The sequence below is a fragment of the Oenanthe melanoleuca genome, chromosome Z (assembly GCF_029582105.1).
Source record: "Oenanthe melanoleuca isolate GR-GAL-2019-014 chromosome Z, OMel1.0, whole genome shotgun sequence".
In the NCBI taxonomy this organism is placed as follows: Eukaryota; Metazoa; Chordata; class Aves; order Passeriformes; family Muscicapidae; genus Oenanthe; species Oenanthe melanoleuca.
This window is the reverse complement of record NC_079362.1, coordinates 27,383,193-27,404,642: the sequence shown is the minus strand read 5'-3', so window position 1 is coordinate 27,404,642 and position 21,450 is coordinate 27,383,193. Positions and strand designations below refer to the sequence as shown.

Below are 21,450 nucleotides of genomic sequence, written 5' to 3'. Positions count from 1 at the left end.
CATACAAATTGACTGAATAGCAAGTTTTCCAGCTGTGCAGGCTGGGACTTGTAATTTCATACTTAAAACTAATCTGGTGTCCTAAAATTTACAGATCAAGGCTTCAGTGACAATTTAGGAGAATGTGAACAGTTTGCCATTATTACAATTATTGAACTCCAGTTTTACAGCTGTTCCAAGACAGACTGGTGAACATGGAGAGTTCTCCACTGAGGAAGGTCCAAGCAGGTCAAACAATTTTCAAGAGATAAGAAAGTGAATGTATTCAGTCAGCTACAGACAGAAAAACTGGTGGACCCTGTGCTCACCTGACTCCAAGCATTTAAAGAGATTAATGTTTCCTAAGCGAGGATCTTCCAGTCTTTTCCTTCCAGTTTTCTGAGGTACTTCTAATACAACAGGACAAACTTTCTATAAACACTTGTGCCCATGCTAAAAGTGGAAAATATCACTGCAGAGGCAGGAATCACATGCTGGCACCTGAAATGTTGAAATACCATCCTGTACTCACATTCTCCAGCGCTGTACCCCGGGTTGAGCAATCACAGTTTGTACCAGGACGGTGTGATAGGGGTGTGGGTTTTGGAGTGAGACGTAGGTTCAGGTATGTTCAAGGGCTCTCTGACCAGCCACAAAAAACTATCAAAAGTCCCAGATATTTGTTGTTGCTCTCATAACCTGGCAGCCTCATGTGAGATGGAGAGGAATGGATGGGCAGTGCAGGTGCTCATGTGTTCATGCCCAGGTAACCAGTCTGGTCTGCTCAGAGGTAAAGCACCAGGACAGCAATTGGTAGGTTTAATGCTTTGCATTGCAGCAGTTTCCTTTCCAGGACTGCCAGTCCAATATCATATAAAATACAGGCATCAGTTCTCTCAGAACTGGAAATTATTTTAGCACATCAGTTTCCCATTTCCTTGCTACTCAGCAGGCTTTTGTCAGGGAAGGCAGCCCATAATACTGAGCAGCCTATATCTCACGGCTCCTGACAAGGTTTTCTCACCACCCCAGTTGCTGCATTGCCCTCTGGCTGAGCAGTTCCCCTTGTCAGCTGAGGACAGGATTCAGTGAAAAGTTGCACACCACATTGCCCTTCCACTGCCAGTGTAACTGGATTTCTGATTTCCCAAAAAACCCAGCATGGCAAGCTCCCTGATATCTGCCATGTCCTTTCTGTTGTCATTCTCTCCTCTCCTGTAGAGGTTTTTCTCCTTTTATCTTGCAGTGGAAAATACTGTTGAAGTATCTGTGTGCATACCTGGCTGGCATCTGGCTTGTGAAGCGTCCTGCTGGGGACAAGCAGGACAAAATTCCATGGAAAAAGCTGAGATGTTACAATGTCTGAGCTCACTAGATGGCCTCATATGCTGCAGAGAAGCTTTTCTTCCAGCAGTGCCCCCTTGCACATTCTGTTTATGCATGCAGTAGGGACTTTTTAATTATTTCCCCTTTTTTTTCTTTTGCCATCTGGACTTGGATCTGTCTTCTGGATTCTTTGCTGCTGTGGTAGACCTTTTTCTGTCTCCTGGGCCCTGGCAATCAGTTTGTGGAGCAATATCCAATTACCAAAGCAAGCCACACAGCATACAGCAGGAATGGGAAGCAGAAAAGAAAGCTAGCATGTGACTGTCATAATAATATACCAATATACAAGGTGGTGCAGGAGCACAAGCATTATGTTTGGAATTTGATGCCTTTCTGCAGTGGTCCCTGGTCCATGGTTGTATATTTAGCTTGTCTGTCTGAAGGTTTGTTGTATTACACCTATTAGGGAAAAAAAACTCTGTGTAATAACATTTCCTACGCTGTGATGAATGACTCCACAGAATCTTGTTGTGGGAAGAGCATGAGGGAGGTCTAAGGGGAAATGAGAAAAGATAAATAACTGTGCAAAAGGCACTGGATATTTAGCAATATGTAAGAAAAAATTGCATTTGTCTGCAGTATTCTCTTGGTCTCCCTGGCCACAGCTTTTGAGAGCCTTTCTGTGAAGCAGGTATTTATTACAGTACTGATTTCAGGGGTGGGAGCTGGAAACAGGAAGAAAAGAAGGGCTCAAAGTCACAGTCAGATTAGCAGAGTGCTACCATGCTTTAGATAAGCTGTGATAATGGACTACAGCCCACCAGCAGCCCTCTGCAAATGCAGGGTAAAGCACAGCTTCAACCACTCTCACTGGCATGTTTAGTGACCATATTCATCTGCTGGCTCTTAGCTGAGGCTGGCTGGACATGATCCAACAGCTAGACTTATTTTTTGGGTGAAATTACCTACATCACATGCACAGACATGATAAACTGAACATGTCTCTTCCCTCCTTTTGGTGGTGTGATGTTGGCGAAAACCATTCTTGTCCTTTGTCCTGCATCTTTTCTCTACTTAATGTTGGACATTTTGATGTTTGCAATTGTATGGACCTGTTCAAAAGCAGTAGGACCCATCTGCTTTCTTTCCCAGCAGACTGTAACACCAAGAAAATAATGGTGAGACAGTCTACCTGGTACCTTTGAAAACGGTTTCTACTTTCTGTCTCAATGACACCCACCTGAGACAGTCATAGACAGAATGGTGGTGAGAGCTGTGCTTGTGCTACGGGGCCAGGCTGGAGCCATCCTTTGCAACACCTCTGAGCTCTTCAGAACAGCCATCTACATGAGGGAGAGTACATTATCCTGCCACTTTAAGTTAAAATGTCAAGCTGTCCAAAAGTAGCCTGAATCAGGCACCTCCAGTTTCACATTCTAAATTGGGGGTTGTGTCTTCTACAAAATAAACCATGCAGAATTGTTTGAACTCAGTATCAAATCATTTGCTTGTTTCCCAGCAGTTTTTTTGAGGACTTCTTGGCCTTGAGATTTTTGTACTTCCCAAAGACATGTCAGTGAAGAAGGAAGAAGCAAGAAAATGCAGGAGGATTTTCTATAAGAGGATTTCTTGATCTTGTGCTTTAAGTCCCAAGCACATAACAGGAGGCACACAGTGGGAAGATGAGCAGAGACCAGACACAAGACCACTCATCTCTGATTTGGATCAGAGATGAGAAGCCAGAAATGCCTAAAGGCACAAATTGGCATCTTTATCAGCCTTAAAATAGCATGAAGTGGAAAATATCAGCAGTCTTGTACCAGTATCAGAAAATGTCTCTATGACTGATTGCAAGAGGTGGCATGAAAATGAGAAGCAGGTGGGAAAAAAAAGAGAAAGGAATGGAATTAAATGGTGACATGGATATTCCACACCACAAATTTGTCAGAGGAGGGGATGACCAGAAAACCCACAGCTCCTTCAGGGACTGTCGTGCTGACAGGAGCTTGCACACTGCCTGCAGGGTGTATACCAAGGTGGCTGCCAACAGCAGACCTGAGAACTGCAGGCAGAGCCAGGGAGCTCAGCCACAACTGAGGCAAATTGAAAATGAGGGAGAAATCATTTAGAAATAATTTAGTTGGTGGTGTCCATCTGGCACTTAGTGACTAACCAGCCAGCCCTTTGTCCAGTCATCTTGACAGGCTGCACTTCCGACTGCCCTTGTCTGGTGGTAGTCACAGTACAGTCAATGGCATTCCAGCACCCAGAATATTGTTGGCAACAATATGCCCCATGTTGTATGGCATAAAAACAGTTTTTATGACATATTTCAAGTAAGGCTCTTTTAGTTGGATTTTATTTTCAGTCTGTCCATTCCAAATTACTAAGATAGTAATTTTGAGCTCTCACATTAATGTGGTTACCCTTTAAATTTTGAGTTAGAGGTACACTTGGATATAAATATATCCAAGTGTTCATCTATTCAAAGCACTGGAACTACAAACATACAGTTTGATGCCTGTTTATCTCTCTTGTTTAAATTCAAGCCTTTGAGTACTGCTCCTTCATCTACTGCCTGGTAACTTCAACTATAAACATTCATAGATGAGGACCCTTCAAACAATGAAGCTAGAAAAGCATAACTATACACCAATTTGCATGGATATCACAGGAGACAAGCTTTCAGAAGTACCTGCATCCCATTTTCAGGAGCACCTTTACCACTTTCAAGCTGGTTTTGTACATCTCAGATGGTATCTACAGACATCTTTTGAAACCTGCAACTGGCCAGTAATTTCTTAATTTCCTGTATCCTGAGCATGTGCACACTTGCCTGCATGAAGCAAAGTGGGAAATGAGCCCCAACCTCCCCAATACTATGGACATCTGTGAAGTCTTTGCCCTTGATTTAATGTTTTAGACAAAGCAAATTAAAATGATCTGTCAGTGTTGTAAATCCAAGCAGATTTCTGCAATGGTCTTACATTTATTATTACTCATTCTTACAAGAACTTACTTTATTTGAGTGCCTTGTTTAAATATAAACATTAAAAAAACATAGTAGGCACAGGAAAGAGACATGGGGGTCAATTGTACAAGTAAGACCAAGAATGTTTGTGGTTTTGCCAAAATTCAGCAGAGGTTTTCTCCTGTCCAGGATCCCTGAGCATTACTCCCATGAGTGAGACTCAAAATCAGACAAAATCACTTTGAATTTAGGAAATCTCTGCAAAACTTTAGCCCCTTTTCTCAAGTTACATAGCCAAAATTTCCATGGATCATCTGTCCTCGCTAGCCCATTCCTCAATACCATCATTCCAGGCACAGAAATGGTTTGCACAGTCAAGGAGACCTGTGTGAGGGAGGTTTGTCATAGCCCTGGGTTGCACTGAAACCACAAGAGCTGAACTAGCTTCTCATGACCAGCTAGTCCTGGGGTCACAGCCAGGAGCCCATCAGGCTCCTTGCTGCAGGAAGGATAATGAATCAACTGCAATGGAATTTATTGGAAAGTAGGGGGTGACCACACTTCTAGGTTCTTTGAGGTTCTCCTCTTTGATATTTACCCTGAAAAAGCAGTCCTGTGCCACTTCTCTGCTATGATCAGCTTGAGGTCAACCCATCAAAACACAGACCCCTGGCACGGTTTTAGAAGTTCTCTTAAGAAGGAAGATTTATAACCCTTTTAAAACACATCCCATTCTACAGATACTCTACTGGCTGCTTTTTACACCACTGAACCAAATCAGCACAAATGTCTGCGTTATCCTGATTCTGAAGCTCTGCAGCTCTTGGGAAGTCCAGGGTCAAGAATTTCACCCCTCTGAGACCCACACAGGCAGGAAGTCATCAGCTGACTCCTACCACAAACACGCAGCATGAAGTCAAGGCAAACTTTTCAGCATTCCATTGTTAAAACTGTACTTCATTCCAAGTATTCATGAGCCAGTAAGGGGGACTTGAAAGGCATTGTCACATTATTAAATATGCTCTCCTTTTTCATTTTTTCATTGAGCTATAGCACTGTGAAGGTTCAGATAGCAATGACTCAGGTCTGGCTGATGTTAGTTAATGTGGAGCAAAGGGCTGGAAAAGGGAGCCTCAAGTAATATCAAAGCAATTTTTCCCACTCATTTCTTCATTCACACAGCTCTGTAGTTGGCTCTATTCACCACTACAGTTCAGCAATAACATCATACTTCCAGGGATCTCTCTGCAGAATTATAGATGCTGTCCAAGGACAAACTCAGTCTTCCAATTTCTCCACAGCACAGAAAGTTGCCTTACACTGAAATCCAAAGATGTGCTCATGATTCCCTGAGCAGTTGGCGGGGAGTGGGTCTGGTAATCCATGATTTCCAGTTAAAGCTGAAACAGCACCCAAAGGAGTGCAGCATCCAGGTCTTTTGTACTTTACCCTGCAGGTAGACATTTGTGAGAGGTCTCTGATGAAATTTATTTTAAAAATCATGAAATTGAGAGAGTTAAAAAATGAGATACAGGTATTGTGTCTGGAGGGCCTGGATAGCCATAGCTCCTCTGGTCCTCTAGTGGCATGGTGGGGTTAGATAATTGTAGGTGAAATCCTGTACCCTTGGAAAGTGAAAGCCAAGCTCTGGGTGGCAGGGATAAAACTAGAGCCATTAATGTCAGTATTTCCATAGCTCTCTATATAGATCCCAAGATGCTGTGGACCTTCTGCTTCCACCCACTCACTCACCTTCTCCAGGGTAAGCGACGTCTTGAGCTGGAATTCATTCATCATTTTATGGTACAATTTCATTCTTGTCCAGCTGAGAACAGCCAATGGGAAAAGGAACAGTGCCTTGCACACTGAGATGCAGTTACCACCACAGGTCCACCTTTCCTGGACTTGTATGCCAGAAATTAGTGCTGGGAGTCTGTGAAAGGAATGGCACAGAGCTCTCCATGTGCCCCTGCCGGTAGTAGCAGCACCACCCACCAGCCCAGTGAACACTCAAAGAAAATGACAAGAACAATAGCAGGAAATGTCTTAGGGTGGAAACAACAAACTGAACACAGCCCAGGTTTCTGGGGGCTTCCTGATTGGCTTGATTTTCATCAGCAGGAGCACTTTGGATAACCTTGGAGCTACCCCCACCAGGGCAAAGCCTCTCCCCAGTGAAGCCACGTTTGTTCCAGGGGCTTTCTGGGACATGGGGACGTTTTCTGCCCAGCACAAGTTAATAAGCAAGCAAAACATAGAAGCGCTAAAGTAGATCAGATGGATGAAGCAGGATCAGGACGCTGCAGTCATTGTGCTCAGAGTGGCAGCAGCTTGGTGCATCTCTCATTGCTCCCACTGTAAAGTCTATCCATTCCCATGTGGCATATTCCTTGCCCCACATCAGCCTTCACCCTGGAAAAATGAACTGTGAGTTCCTGTAAGTGAACAACAGCAAAGGACAAATTTGCAAAGCTCAGATCCAAGAAACTGTTTGCATCAAGAAACAAACAAAATAAATCATAGCTCCTACTGGGTGTTCCCCTTCCTGCCCTGCTGCTCTTTTTCTGTCCCAATTGGCAAGCATTGCAGGGGAATGGATCTGTGTATTTTTGAGGGTCATGTAATATGGGGCATTTTTAAAGGGACCTAATAAAGTTCAGTGTGTGACACATACTGACTGCCAGCTACACATGCCATCCAGTTCCTTTGTCAAGGACTACTGAGGGCATTTACAAGTCCAGGCAGTTGTAACTAGAGCACCACACAAAAGGCAAGGAAAAGTATGTACAAAAACATAGAAGGGAGGCAGATGGGATTCCTGTCAGTTGCAACTTTTTATGGTAGTTGTGCTTTAATAGCCACAGGACCGCAGAATAATCCCAATATTATAAAACTTAGATTTGGTTTTCATGTTTTCAGCCTGAATTTTCGGGGTTCATTTTCATTTTCAGTACAATTCTCAGACTAAATTCAGTCAATCACATGGTGTACTTCAGGTCAGAATGCTGGATGCTGGGCAATATTTTTTGCACCAACAAGTAAGCTTGTAAGCACCATTTTCCTTGAAACAGCTCTTTTAAGCCAGCACAACAGGAAGCAAATAATAGATAGGTAATAGATAATAGATAATAGATAATAATAAAATAGATAATACCTTGTTTGCACCAGAAATCTATTATAAAGTCCATGCAGTTCTTAGCAGCAAATATGAGTCAGTCAAACCAAAATCATGGAAATCTCACATGTACATGTACTCACATATACATACGACTCTAATTAATAATACCAGCTAAGACATCTACTAGGGATAATCATGGATTAATGTACAATTGGGCTCTATAGGATTGACAAAATGTATTGAATCAAGATGGGGGAATGAAGGCAAGATTACTTGCTGGAGGCTACAGCAAGGATAAGAATAGATAGCTATGGCCCATGATTGCTGTTTTTGTCAAAACTGCTTTTCTAGTTGATAACTGCAACATTTTTTCATTGCCATATGAAAGACCCACTTACATGTGCTTCTGTGCTAAATGTTAAACATGGTGGGGGCAGGGAGGGATTCCAAATAGCCCAAATGGGAATTCTGCTGGGAATTCTGCTGGTTCCCAGCAATAGATAACATGCTGCCACTGACTTTGGATGGAGCCAGTGCTCTGTCTAAGCAGAAAAAAAAGACTCAGCAGAAGTCTGACTGGAAATAACCTCTGCAAGAATTTAAGGAAAAAAAGGAGGGGAAGAGGGAGAAAGGAAAGGAGAGGCAGAAAGGGAAAGAGCCTGTATCAGGAAAAAGTTTGTCTTTCACTCTAGGGCTGCTCTGCCAGGCACAATTTTTGTACTGTCACCTTTGTCCCTGCCCTTCACTGCAGCAGCTCTCGGGTGGCTGAGAAGGACAGCTCTCTGCCAGAATTGCTGTGCATGACCCTCTATTGCAAACAAAATAGTTGAGGAAAAAGCTGCAGACATGAGATCCAGACAGCAGACATCATACCCTCTCCAGCCCTAGCTAACAATGTTACCTTTAAAACCAGTCTCCCATGTGTTTTGTTTTTCAATGCAGCACTGCCTGCACTCTGAGCTTGCAGAGTTTTATGGCATTTCTGCTCTAGGCAGAAGAATGCCCCAAGCACTACATCTACATGTCTTTTCCACTCTTCCAGGGACAGTGCTCACTCCACTTCTGTGATCAGCCTGTTCCAATGCTTGGCAGCCCTTTGAGTGAAGAATTTTTTCCCTAACATCCAATCTAAATACCCTCCGGCATAATATGACATTTCCTCTCACCTTGTCACTTGTTACCGGGGATGAGAGACTGATCTCCCCTGTAACATCCTTTCAGGTATTTATACAGAGCAGTGAGATCTCCCTGAGCCTCCTTCTAGACTCTTCCCCAACTTTGTTGCCCTTCTCTGGACACACTTCAGCAACTGGAAGCTTTTCTTGGAGGGAGCAGCTCAAAACTCAGCACAGGACTGGAGGTGTGGCCTCACCAGCGCAAAGGACCAGGGGACAGTCACTGCCCTGGGGCTGCTGGCCATGCTGCTCTTGATACAGGCCAGGATGCCATTAGCAATTTCTGCTATCTGGGCACACTATTGGCTCATCTTCAGCTGGCTGTTGACCTGCACCCCCAGCTCTTTTTCTGCAGGGCATCTTTGCCTTGCTTGTGTTTTGTCCTGAGCACCCCATGAGCCTTAGCAGCTCATTTCTCATTCAGCCCTGTAAATCAGAGACAAAAGGCATATTCCCAGTTTGTACATGGCAGGCTGACATCTCTTCAGAGAAAACACTTTTAGGCTTATTTTTTTGCTTCATTTCCCTTCGCTTAAAAAGGTGATGGATATTTTCCAGGCCTCCTGCCTTTCCAGTAAATGCTTCTAGGTAGCTCAGTGTGCATCTCTAGTATCAGTATGTACAGCAATTGCAGAAAAACATCCTCCTTCCTTGGCAGCTTGCAGTGTGGGTACTGTATAAGGTCATGCATTCATTTTGGTCGTACATCTGCGCTAACCTTGGGTAACTGCTGCACAATGGAAGAATGAGCACTCAGCCATCATCCCCCAATTGCTCTCCCTCCATTTCTTGGATGTCTCCCAAGATATAAATAACACAATCCACTGTACAGCTGAACTGCTGGCATCTGTTGCTAAACCTAAACGAATTTCATGTGCATAGCTGCACAAGGCAACAAGCTGGTTTCACAGGGATGGCCACACCTGTGCTGCTTTTCAAGTCTTCTGGGTACGTGCTGCTGTGTACAGGGACTTTGTGCTGGGGACAATTGTGCTTGCAACCCTCCTTCACCTGGACCACATCCTGCAACATGAGAGGATTTTATGACCAAAAGCCACAATGGTATGCATGTCCCATGCACTCTGGTGCATCCTCAGACATTCTAGAACATCTGTTCTGGTGCTCATCCTGCCTATTTTACTTAAAGTCATGGGAAAGCAAGCAGGTTTCTGCAGGATTCCCTTTCCTGAGTCATTACCTTTCAATAGCCAAGTACAGCATGTATCCTCTCTCAAATGGCTATTTTATCTTCCTTGCTCTTCTCCTGCCATCCCAGTGAGTACCAAACAATGAACCACAGATGATGCACCTCTGTACTTGCAGTGCAAGTCCTGTCTGTTTTGTGATGTGACTACTTGTCTATCCAGACACAAAGATCTGCATGTCTGGTTCTGTGTAGGCCAAGAATTTTATATCAGTTGTGCCTCTTACTTCATTTGCCTTAATATTTTGGACACTGGCTCTTGAAGTTCCAGAGGCAGGAGGACTGGATCTGGCAGGGTGAGAGTAATGGTGAAGAGGAGAGAGAATACCCAGCTTCAGCAGGAGACCTTAAATAACCATTTATATCTTACCTGGCTGGGCCAAGAAACCAGAACATTTGTGCCATTTCTTTTAAATACAAGTGGTCCAGAGGCTGGATGATTCAGGAGCCAGATGCTACGAGGGCAGGTTAAACTATCAGAGAGTTTACTTGATCACATCTGCCAGGTTCTGTCTAGAACCTGGTCAAGAGCACAAACAAGAGCTTTCTGATCCAAACACTGTTATAAGCACACAGAGAAAATAAGTAGAGAAAATAAGTAGAGAAAATAAGTCTGCTCTTTCACTCCTTTGATCACTGGACACTGGACTGGATTCAGAACAGGTCTTTTTTTAAACGTTTTTCCCTTCTGTTCCCAAAGGAGGGTCAAGCCATGTACTCCTCTGCTCTAAGGGCAAGCATCCAAGGCATAGTGATTCACTGATTTCCAGTCAGTGATTTGCCATCTCCTGAGTCAGTGGGAAGTTTTTAAGGTTGCAATCTCACCCAGGCTGGAGACATCTCTCATTTGAAGAATACTGGAAGAACTGGGCCTAGAAAGGTTTACACTGGTAAAAGTCCAGAAACAAATGTGGGCTGTAAGTGCCATGAGGGAAAAATTTTTGTGTCACAGTGATATGAGGAAATCATACTAGGCTGAGGTAACATCTTAAGAAGAGAAAAAGCAGCTCATGAAAAAGTGGTTTCAGTTAGAGAAGAGTCACACCAGAGTGCTGAAGGTTCTCAAATTTGGGAGATTTAATGCTGTGTCAGGCAAACCTGATAGGCAAAAGTAAATCAGAAAACGTTGATTTGGCAAGAAAAAGGACTCAGTTGTATAACTTTTTCAATTCCATATTGTAATATCAAAGTAACGGTTGTTGTGTTTTCCACCTCATCATGCTTAGCTCAAGAAGTTCTGTGGCCAATGATTGACTTTGTTGCCTTGGTTTGTCTAACATGGATTAGCCTTATCCTACACCAGGCAGATGCAGAATATCATTATACTCCTCTCTCTATGTATGTGTGTATACACATTTACTTCAGACAGCAAAGTGAGTTGTGGAATTTTACTTCTTTTCTCAAGTTCCTCATCTGGTACTGGGATGCAACCTTTTCCAGATGGAGGGATTTGGTTGCCTTCTCATGTGTTCAGCAAGACTGATACAGACTACCAGAGCAACTCATTCAGCATCATGCCTGAATCTCATATCCAAGCACTGATTGGCAATGAGGGATTCCTAGTTTTTCAAGTCATGGAGGTTTTGGCTTTTCAAAGATGGTAATTAAGTTTGGTACTCTTGAATTTCACCTGCACTCTGTAAACAACAGCCTGTTCAAAGTCATAAGATGTGCCCTGCCAGCTTTCCTCTTTGAAAGAGAGATGTTCAAAAAAGGATGAGCAAAAGGACTAAACTAAGAGGCATTACTCAACTCTGAAATCCCATTTCAGCCTGCAAGAGACCTGAAATCAAGTGGGTTTTTTGCCATCAGCACTAGCTGTGTGTTGATACAGGGTGACATCCACAAATGGTCCCACTGGCTTCAGCAACTATTGCTGCTGTTTATTCAGAAAACTAAGCCAATGTGGAAATTAAACCAAAGGTTATTCAGTGATTTCCCCCTACAGCAGACAAAGGGCACTGTTCACAGCTGTGGCATGTAGATTTCGGCTTCAATTTCATAGGTATGTTGGTTTACAGACAGCTTGCTGGTGCTTGGCAGTTGATACAGATAATAGGAAGTTTGTCAAGGGCTGAGGTGCTGAACTGGGATCCAGTTATGCTGGTTTAAAAGACTTACATGCCTTTCAGGGGCACCCTTTGCCCTTGCAAGTTCATTTTCCAAGGTTGTTCTGAACCTGGGTGACCTAACAGGTACCCTGCTGGTCCTAAAAGAAATGGGAATGAGAGGCCCATGGAGTGGAGCATTTTTGTCAATGCACTTTTGTAGAAGGCACTGTACTTCCAGGAGGGTGAACCTTACATGTAAAGTTTCAGTTTCTTGTTTTGCTGTGTGGTCAAAAGCTACCTGAGGGCAAAATCCTTGAGACAGGCACAGAGTTTGTGCAGAAATCATTTCATCCTTTCAGGCAAGCTCAGTTATCCTTAAACTTGATGTTTAATTCACTGTTCAGTAAATATCAGGGGTTTGTTACAGTGTTTTGCTTGTGACTCTGCCATTTTAATATCAGCTATAACACCTCAGGATGTTCAGCTCTGAGAGATCTGGTACTATTTACTGTCTTATTCATGGCTTTTATATCAATTTGATTTATGAGATCAGTCAAGTAATAGCAAAATAATCAGTTAAAGTTGAACCATCCCCCACTCTACGTATGCATCCGTCACCTTTTCCCTTCAAGTGTTTACTGTGATTAGGTCTTTCCTGTTTTTCTCTTAAGTTCTGAATACTTTTATACTTTCCTTATTAGTTCTGATGAATGTCCTTTTTTCCACTCACATGCCAATGTGTGTGCTGCAGATATAATTTTTATTACATTTCTGTTTTCTCTGCAGAAATTGCATGAGTATTTCTCAGGTACAACCCAGAATGCACAGTTAGCACAGGCTAAAGAAACATGTCCATAAACCTGCATCTGTTCTCCCTGTTTATAATGCTGTTACCCTCTTACCCTGAAAAACAAAACACTGCTAAGCCAAATGTAGATATCTCTACAAGTGTTGTCTGCTATAATTAGCTGTATAGAGAAGGCTGTTTTCTTCAGTCATAGTTCTGATTATTTAGGATTTGTGTATTCCTGTTTCAAACCAATGTGACTTTGCATCAGCATCTGCATTCACTCTGTGAATGCCCCACAGGACCTGCTCAGGGTCCCTCCTGGGTTCGAGGAAAGGCATCTTGTGCCAGACCAGCCTCTGTTTTTAAGGAAAGAGGAAAATCACAGGCCAGATTTGTGGGTTTCAACATCTTAATGTGGGAAATAGAAGAAACAGAGGAAATCCTTCCCCTGCGAAAGTGCATTCAACACCTTCAGACTGGAGCACAAAGCAGAGTCCTGGATCCAAGCACAATGTTTGCTGGGAGCTGGGTGCCAAATGAAAATGCACATGTACACATACCACAGTTCCAAACCTTGCCTTCTGCCTCTCTGCCTCTTAGATCTCCCTGCCCTAACTCCTCTTTTTGTCACTTAAATTACAGTATTCTGTCCTACCTGACAGGTGCTGGGGTCTCCTTCTCTTCAGCAGAATTCATGCGCTGGTCTTCTCAGAGCTGCACTGGGTGCTTTGTCCACACACATGTTAGGTCAAAATCCCACCAAACTCACAGACCAGGCTGCTTTTATCAGTTTGGTATATCTCCTTTCTCTGCAGAACTGCAAGGCTCTGGTCTGAATCTTGCAGGGCTTGATAGCTACAGAGTCTAAAAGAGAAGGCCTGTAAGTAGCATTAAAATATATTTTCCCCCATTATTCAGGAGCTTCAAGACCCAACTAGAAGAAACCTTTATCATCCTGGCTTGATCATAGCTGACCCTGCTTCGAGCAGGAGGTTGGGTTAGAGACCTCCCATAGTTGTTTCCAGCCTTTATTATCCTAGAAGCCTGTAGTCTTACTAAACAAGGAATCAGGGTCCCCCAAATGACAGCAGAATGCTGTCCAAAAGACAGCATTCATTTAGTTGTTTGTGGTTCCTTCCTTCTCATAGCAGGCAGCACTGTTAACATGAGAAGGAAAGTCACAAACAGCCCCTCCGAAAATCCTCTTACACTCTTGGATGCTTCTGGCATTTCCATTAGAGAAAGCTGCAGGACACACAAGCTGCAAGGCAGGTTTGGCTTTCTGAGTGACAAAACTTCCCATTTGTTTCTGTGGTATTTGGGAAGATAGGACTCTAATGAAACCACTGAAACAAAACCCTTGCCCATGCCACAGCAACCTCAGACCCTCTGGCCCAATTTTCTTTCCCTAGAAACAGTTTAGCAAACCTCAGCCATCAGGTAGATGCCTGGGCCAATGAAGCAGAAATACTAAAAATCTTTTTTTTTTATCTTCTGCATTACCTGAATCTGCATTTTCTTTCTTAATTTTCTTCCCTACAACACTTCAGATATTGTAGCTGTTTATGTAACTGGCTTTATTGTTGTGGCCATCTTTCAAAGGCCAGCCTGAAATCTGCTAAGAAGTTGGCTAAGGAGCAAGGGAATTATAGTGTTTCCTTGCCAGGTGTCAAATGACAATTAAGGCATACTGGGCTAGAAGAAAAGGACATTATTTGCTATTTAACAGCTTTGCACAGGAAGAAATGCAAGGACTTTGTATATACATGTATGTGTACATGTGCACTCTGAATGGATTTATTACTGGTTAAGCCATTATACAACGTGTTGCTCAAAACAGATGTGATACTAATGCACTTATTATTCAGACCAAATTTTTATGACTCTTTTATGTGTTGTTATCAAAAAATCAGGCACTTCTCCTTACTATTGAGCAATTTTGATTACATGAAACTCACTAAAAAGTAAAACAAAGCAACCTTCAGTTTGCACGATTCAAATTTTTGCACTGCTGGACCACGTGTAAAAAGACAGCCAAATAAATGGTGAAGACTTTAGATCCAAATTTTCCAGCGACATCTGTGATACCCAAGTGGTTTACTCAAGAATATATTCAACAATTCACATAGAAACTCTAAGCCTGACTATTTCTTTACCTCAGGAGAGATGCCTTAACCATTAGGCCTAGAGAGCACAAATTAGAATGGTATCAATTCAGCAAAAATGTAAAAAGCAACCTCCTGTGGATACTGATGTCTGGTATATGGCCCCTGTGCTGTGTAACAGGTGCATTCTGATGAATGATCTGTATTTTTCCTGCAATTTTCCTGCATTTTGCATAGAGTCTGGATGACTCTTAGTCTACCTGTATTGATTCCAGTGAGGAAAAGGCAATTTGCCTTGATAGGATGAGTTTCATGCATTCTTCAGTGTCACACAGAAGATCTTTGCTTCTAACAGCTTTGTACATGTTTCTAAATCCCAATAGCTCTGTCTCTATCTTTTTCTTCTTTAGCAAGTTGTTGTCAGTATCACCTTTAAAAGAAAGTCAAGAAGAGATTCAGGAAAAACAAAACAAAACAAAACAACAACAGAAACGAAAATCAGAACAACTAGATGTCTTGTCAAAATAGAGTAATGTAATGTCTGATCTGCCCAAATCATTTTAATGGTGAGGTTAGGCTGGCACAAAGGAAGCAGGAACTGAGGAAGTGAACCAAGAGGGTTAAAACCAAAAGAGCAAGCAGTTAGAAAGTAATAAAATATAAATCGATCGGTTGCTATCTGTACATGCACAAGTGCACATGTGCATGTGCTGAAAGCAAACTCTCTCTGCAAGACCAATTAACAACAAACCCCCAATTTGAGCTGGTGTACAAAAAGATGGTGACTTAGGATGGTCCCAAATTACAAGGAGTTTACTTGCTTATAATCATTAATCCAATGAGTTACCTCAGATACTCAGAGTTTTCATTGTCATAAACTACAAACTAATATCCAATTCATTTGAAAGAAAAGGGTTCTTTCTCCTCCCTGTATTTTACTGTTGCTGGCTTCTACACACTCCCATTTTTTGGTCTCTTTCCGTGTATTATAGCAAGCAAAATGTACTAGTTCATAGAATATGCATCCTGAAAATGCTGCTTAGTGAATCACTGGGGAAGAAATGAAATATGCCAACAAACTGACTTACCCAGTTCCACAATGTATTTTCACTAGGCAGCAGAATATTTGAAATGTCTTTATCAGCAAGGTACAAACATATGTGACTCTGCAAATCATTCCAATGGATAGAGAAGGAAAAGAAGGAACCTAGCTGTGGACTTCTAAGTTCTTTAATTTAGTAAGACCGAGGCAAATGCCTGACCTGAGGGACAAATTAATTTTTCATTTCACTAAGTGTTTAAAAATATCAAGATTTAAAAAGTCAATATAGCAGAGGATATTTTGAAAAAATTCTCCCTGAATTACAACATCAGGTGGAATATTTATCCTGTATCAAACTGTTCCATTGCACCAGAACAAAATACTTAGTTACAATTTTTTTTTTGGTCTTTTATATTATTTTGGAGGAAAAATTAAATGGATTTAAGCAGTGCTTTCCAACTGTTTGTTTTAAAATTATTGCAATTAAGCCATTTCAACTTGGTGATTGAAGTTGTTACCTGTAATGGTAGTTCAACAAATCACCACTAATCTGAGACTATTAAGTATTCACATACTTCAGGGGAACAAAATCTTCCTTTTTCCATCTGCAACAACTTGAGCCTCTAATACTTTTTCCTCCCTCTAATGAAAAGCATTATCAGCAAATGCCACAAATCTTTCATCATCATAGAGCTAGAAAAATAAAGAGTAATTTCTCAGGTAGGTGCCTAAAATTAGACCCCTTCATCTTAGGTTGAACACAAGAATTTCATAAGAAACTCAGCCTGTCCGGTCTGTCAAAGAAGCAATTCCTCCTTCTCTCCTCCCTACATTCACCTTCTCCATGCTCTCTGCCTTGTGATTGAACAAGTATTAGTAGAGTCCTGAGCTGATTAAGGCTGGAAGTGAGCAAAAATGTGTCCTTTAGGCTGGATCAGTGTCCTGATCCCTCATTTGAAAAGTGGTGACAGAAAGGCAGGGGCAAGCAGCCATGGCTAAGGAAAGCACTGGGTGATGCTGATACGTCATATGCAAGGAAATATGGTTCATCAAGCTATGAGCAGCTGCAGATCTTTTGGTAGACAAAGAAATTTTATGTAATTATACCTGTCCAAATGTTTTCATCTTCGCTTATTTTATATATACTTCTTTTTCTCTTTTTTTCAAAAGAAAACAAAGGCAGTGGCACACATAAAGGGAGGAGGGTGGGAGAAAAGAGGGAATATTCCTGCATCTGCATAAATCATGTCAATAAAAGGAGGTTTGAATTAAAGTAATGGAGAATCTCAGCCCTGTCAAAGTGCATCCGAAATCATAATCAACTCATCTTAAAGCATAAGGTCTCAGCTGCTAGGTCTTGACAGGAGAAATGAGAGTGCTGAGTGTTTGCCACCTGGCAGAGTAAGTTTATTTTCTAAACTATGTATTTTATTACCCCAAGTCTCTGGGGACCCCAGTGTCATGCAGTAACAGTAGAAAGCACAGGTAATTGTCCCAAAGAGAAGTAGGCAAAGTATGGGTTCAAGAGAAACTCCTACCACAATTAGTTGACTGCCAGTTTCTAACAACTATTTCCAGTTTCATTGTCTGGAATATGGAAATACTAGAAGACACTTATTCCTCTAAATACTACTGCATATTCATAGTTATATCCTGCACTGTGATTTCTAAAATGAAAGTAAAAGTCAGGGATGTTACAGGAATTGGAGTAAAGGGATACTGAAGTATATTTTTAGTTCATCTGCATATGCTTTTGCAGAAGTGGATAAGATAATCATTATTTTTCCTGTAAATAGATCTGTCTGTTTTACAAATAATTAGCACTCCCTTCATGTGCTAGGAAATCAGTTGTGAATAATAAAGGACAAAGTTGTTTCTGATGACATTTGAAATGTCAGTTAATAGCTAGGAAAGTCTGTCTCATTGAACTAATTTTTACATTTTATTTTTGTGTATGTGCATGTCTGTATGTCTTCCACAGATTGGAACAAGAAATACAGAAATTAGAAAGTGAAGAATCACAAATATCTGCCAAAGAACAAATAATTTTGGAGAAACTAAAGGAGACTGAGAAATCCTTTGACAACTTCCAAAAGGTATTTTAAAAAAAACAAAACAAAACAAAAACAAAAACAGACATTTGGGCACAGATTGAAACTAAAGTGTACTCTTAGCACCATTTGGTAGCAGCAGTCATAATTTATACACTTAAGGAAAGACTGAGGGCAGTTGCAGAGCACAATGCTTAAACCAGTATGAGCAAGTCTAGAAAAGACAGAGTGGTATCAGCTCTATTCTGATTGGGTTCTTTGGGTTTTCTCTTCCATCCCAGCTTTTTTTTCCCTGTCTGTAGGGAAACCACGTGAGCTTTCAGCTCCCCTTAAAGATGTCAGCAGGATCCTGAGAGTATTTCAAACTTCTCTGCTCTTGTAGCATCCAGAAATAATAGCATTTGCCTCAAATGCCACTATAAAACATTACAGCCTGCAACAAAAAGCAGAGCTCTTCATCTAGTTTCACCATGTCCCCCTCCTCCAGTCTATGATGGCCCTTAAATCCAGGGAGCAACAATCACAGTTACCCATTTAAAAATTCCAAAGAACCATAAAAGCCAGCCTAGCCTACAAATCAAGATGTAAAGCAGATTAAATCTAAAATATGAAAGGTTTAACCAAACATCCTATTTTTTTCCCTTTACAGAGTTTCTCCCACCAGGATGGTGGTAAGTTCCTTTTTATTATTCTATATCTTTGAGTTAACAAGAGTTGTTTCTATAGCTTTGTTACAAAGGTTTAAACAGTGAGTTTTTCTTTCCTTCATTGTGTGTTTCTGATTTATTGCTAGAGCCATTACCTTCTTCTTTGGTATTTCTACAATGCAAGCACAAGCGTCACTGTTGTGGTAAAACAGTATTGCTTTGGCAGAGTTCCACCTCTTCTTATGCTCACACAAAGGGAAAGAACAGCATGAATAACTTAAAGCAGACATCATACAATTTCCGTGTTATCAACCCCTTTCACCACGTGATAACTGCACTGCAGGCTCTTTCACATCTCTCTGTGGTCAATCTTCTCCGTTGTATGTGCCCATGCTCTGTCCATAAACAGCTACATTCTGTGAGGACTATTCCTAATGCAGACGAACAACTATTAAAAACAGATTATTTTACTGATGAACAATATTCTCCACATGATGTTTCTTGCAGAAGGAAAACCTCACTTGGTTGGATGAGGATGCAGTAATCCCTAGCTTATTAACTCAGTGTCAAACAAGTGGGATCTGTACAACGTGTGAGCTATAGATTTAGGTGTCTGAGTGACCAAGTAATATGAATGGTTCCCAGGAAGCTGGAGAGACCCTTGTAGTGCCACCCCAGGAACCTTAGGACCATGGAAGGATGTCATGCTAAGGCATCTGCAGATAAATATGTGCACCAGATACTCATTTTCAGTACCATCTTTGAACTGACAAAATAATGAGGCTAAGATTCCTCCAGCTGCTGTCAATTGTATCGTGAATGTAGATGAGGAATATGTAGGATGATCCCAGCATTAAACCACTGGGATACAGTGGAAGTTACTATGCTGTATTTGAGTTTATTTGGAGCTGTCTTTTCCAAGTGATTAATATTACTTACTAAGGAGGGCTTTTTTTAAAGTCAAAGACCTAGTTCAGAGATTTCTGCTCCCCCTAGCAATATAATCCAAGTTTTTTGTTAAATGCTATTGTCAAAAAAAAAGAAAAATCCCAGATAGTATGTTTCATGGTAAGAATATAGTCTTCCTTCCCTCTGAAGGATTTGAATTTGGCTACCACAAAGTGGTAATTGCAAATATTTTGTACCTATGCAGAGTTACACCGTGATCATTAGTAAGTTTCTGAAAAAGGAACAGTGCCTGCAGGGATTAGCAACCAAAGTGCTCAGGAGCTTCTATGACTCCTGCAAGGTGCAGTCTGTTCTTCATGTGCCTTGTAATAGTAAAGGAACCAAAGGAAACCCCACCTAACAATTATGAAGTAGTAGTTTCCCTGAAGGTATGTAGCAATATAGTATTTCATTAGGTTCAAAAGGAGCCCTCATGCTCTCCAAATTTTGCCTGATTTCAGTGGATCCCTTCCTGACAGACTGAGCCAGCATCAAGGACATCTTGTAATTTCTGAAAGGCAACAAAGAACTGCAAAAATACGTCAGGGGGAAGAGAGTAACTCATGCAAGCAAATAGAGCAGGGGGTTACACCCCAGTGAACTGGTCCCTCTTCTCCTCTCTGCCATTAGCTTTATATATCTCGCCTCTTCCTCTTGGCAGCTGGTCCTTGTGGGCTGAGGTGGGCTGGGTCATCCCCTAGGAATTCCTGTCTTCTGGTCCTCTACAGGTGACTGAGGCTGCAGGCTGTCCTTTTAGCTCTCCCACAGCGGGCACAATGCAGCACTGCATCTTCTCAAGGTACAAGCTGAGCCCGTCCTCTTTCTCTCTCTGGCAGTGGTCTGAGAGGGAAGCTCACAGAGCAGGAAGAAAACATGTACACAGCTGTGAGCACTTTGGTGCTTTAGATTTTTTCCCCTCCTTCAAAACCACATAGAACTTGCTTTGTTGCTGCAGATCCACCATCTGTCTGATAACACATGCTGCAGAGAAAAAAGGCAGGAGCCCTGGATAACTCAGGGAGGCTATGTAAAACAGACACAAATCAACAATGACCTGTTTGGGCAATTTCTTCAGTTGCTGCCACATCATGAAAGACTCCCAAATCCATACATCTCATGGTTTTTTGTTCTGTGTCCCCTTATGGTAAATGCAGTGACAGTACAAAAATGTATTTATTGTGTTCCTGTGTATAATTTTGCGCTGTCTGTATGGTGGTGACAGAGATTTTGAGTGTGCAGGAAGCACAGCTAGATGTTCAGAGCCCAGAGAAGTCCAAGCAAAGGCTATAAGGGAAGGGGAAAAGTAGTGGTGAGCACCAGTGAGTGATCAAGCGATGGTGTGTGTCCTTCACAGTTTTCATATAAAAAAAGCTGTGTTTGGCAGTGAGAATTTCTGAGCTTGAAATCATCCAGGCATAATTAACACAAATTCCACATTTTCCAGGGCACAAACACACTGCCTTCATAAATCACTGTGTAAGAGAAAGTAGAGCAGAAATGCTGAGGCTGGGAGTCGTGGCCTTGTCACCTTCAGTTGCGACTGCAGCTGACAAGCTCACCATTAAACAAGGTCTGAGATGATGCTAGGCATTACATCATTTGTTGGTGCTCAGGTCTGCAGTCAAAACCAGGCATGCTGCAGTGCTATGCTGCATGCACATCATGAACAAACGGAGAGGAGAGAGCTCTTGCTCCATGTGTGTGTGTTCCTGTCTCAGTGCACATATAAAATAAAAGGCACATGAAGATCTGATGTAACTCCCCTGTCTGCTGAATTTGCCTCAGAGGTAAATGCATCCTCTGCAATATTTGGCTGTTTGGATGCAAACTATATGCTTCTACTTCAGCCAACATACAGAAGCCACAACTACAGTAACTGAAGAGTTTGCACAAACCTCTGTTTGAATTTTGTATGTATTAGTATTCATTTGGCCAAGAAGTGGTCTAGGAAACCTTACTTGAATTGTTTAGTACACAGAACATTGTTTAGAGACTCTTCTGGTTTTCTCTCCTCTGATTTCGACCAGCTGTGCAGCCCAAGAG

The 21,450-nt window shown here is 41.9% G+C and overlaps 1 protein-coding gene across 3 annotated transcripts in view; it reads left to right on the top strand.

The window, feature by feature from the left end:
* PALM2AKAP2 (PALM2 and AKAP2 fusion) overlaps nucleotides 1–21,450 on the top strand; it is a 265,867-nt gene that overhangs the window by 92,225 nt on the left and 152,192 nt on the right. For all 3 annotated transcript variants that reach the window (XM_056513037.1, XM_056513036.1, XM_056513035.1), the window contains exons 4-5: nucleotides 17,743–17,857; nucleotides 18,462–18,483. In XM_056513037.1, coding sequence (XP_056369012.1) covers nucleotides 17,743–17,857; nucleotides 18,462–18,483 — 137 coding nt within the window. The remainder of the gene's footprint in view (nucleotides 1–17,742; nucleotides 17,858–18,461; nucleotides 18,484–21,450) is intronic.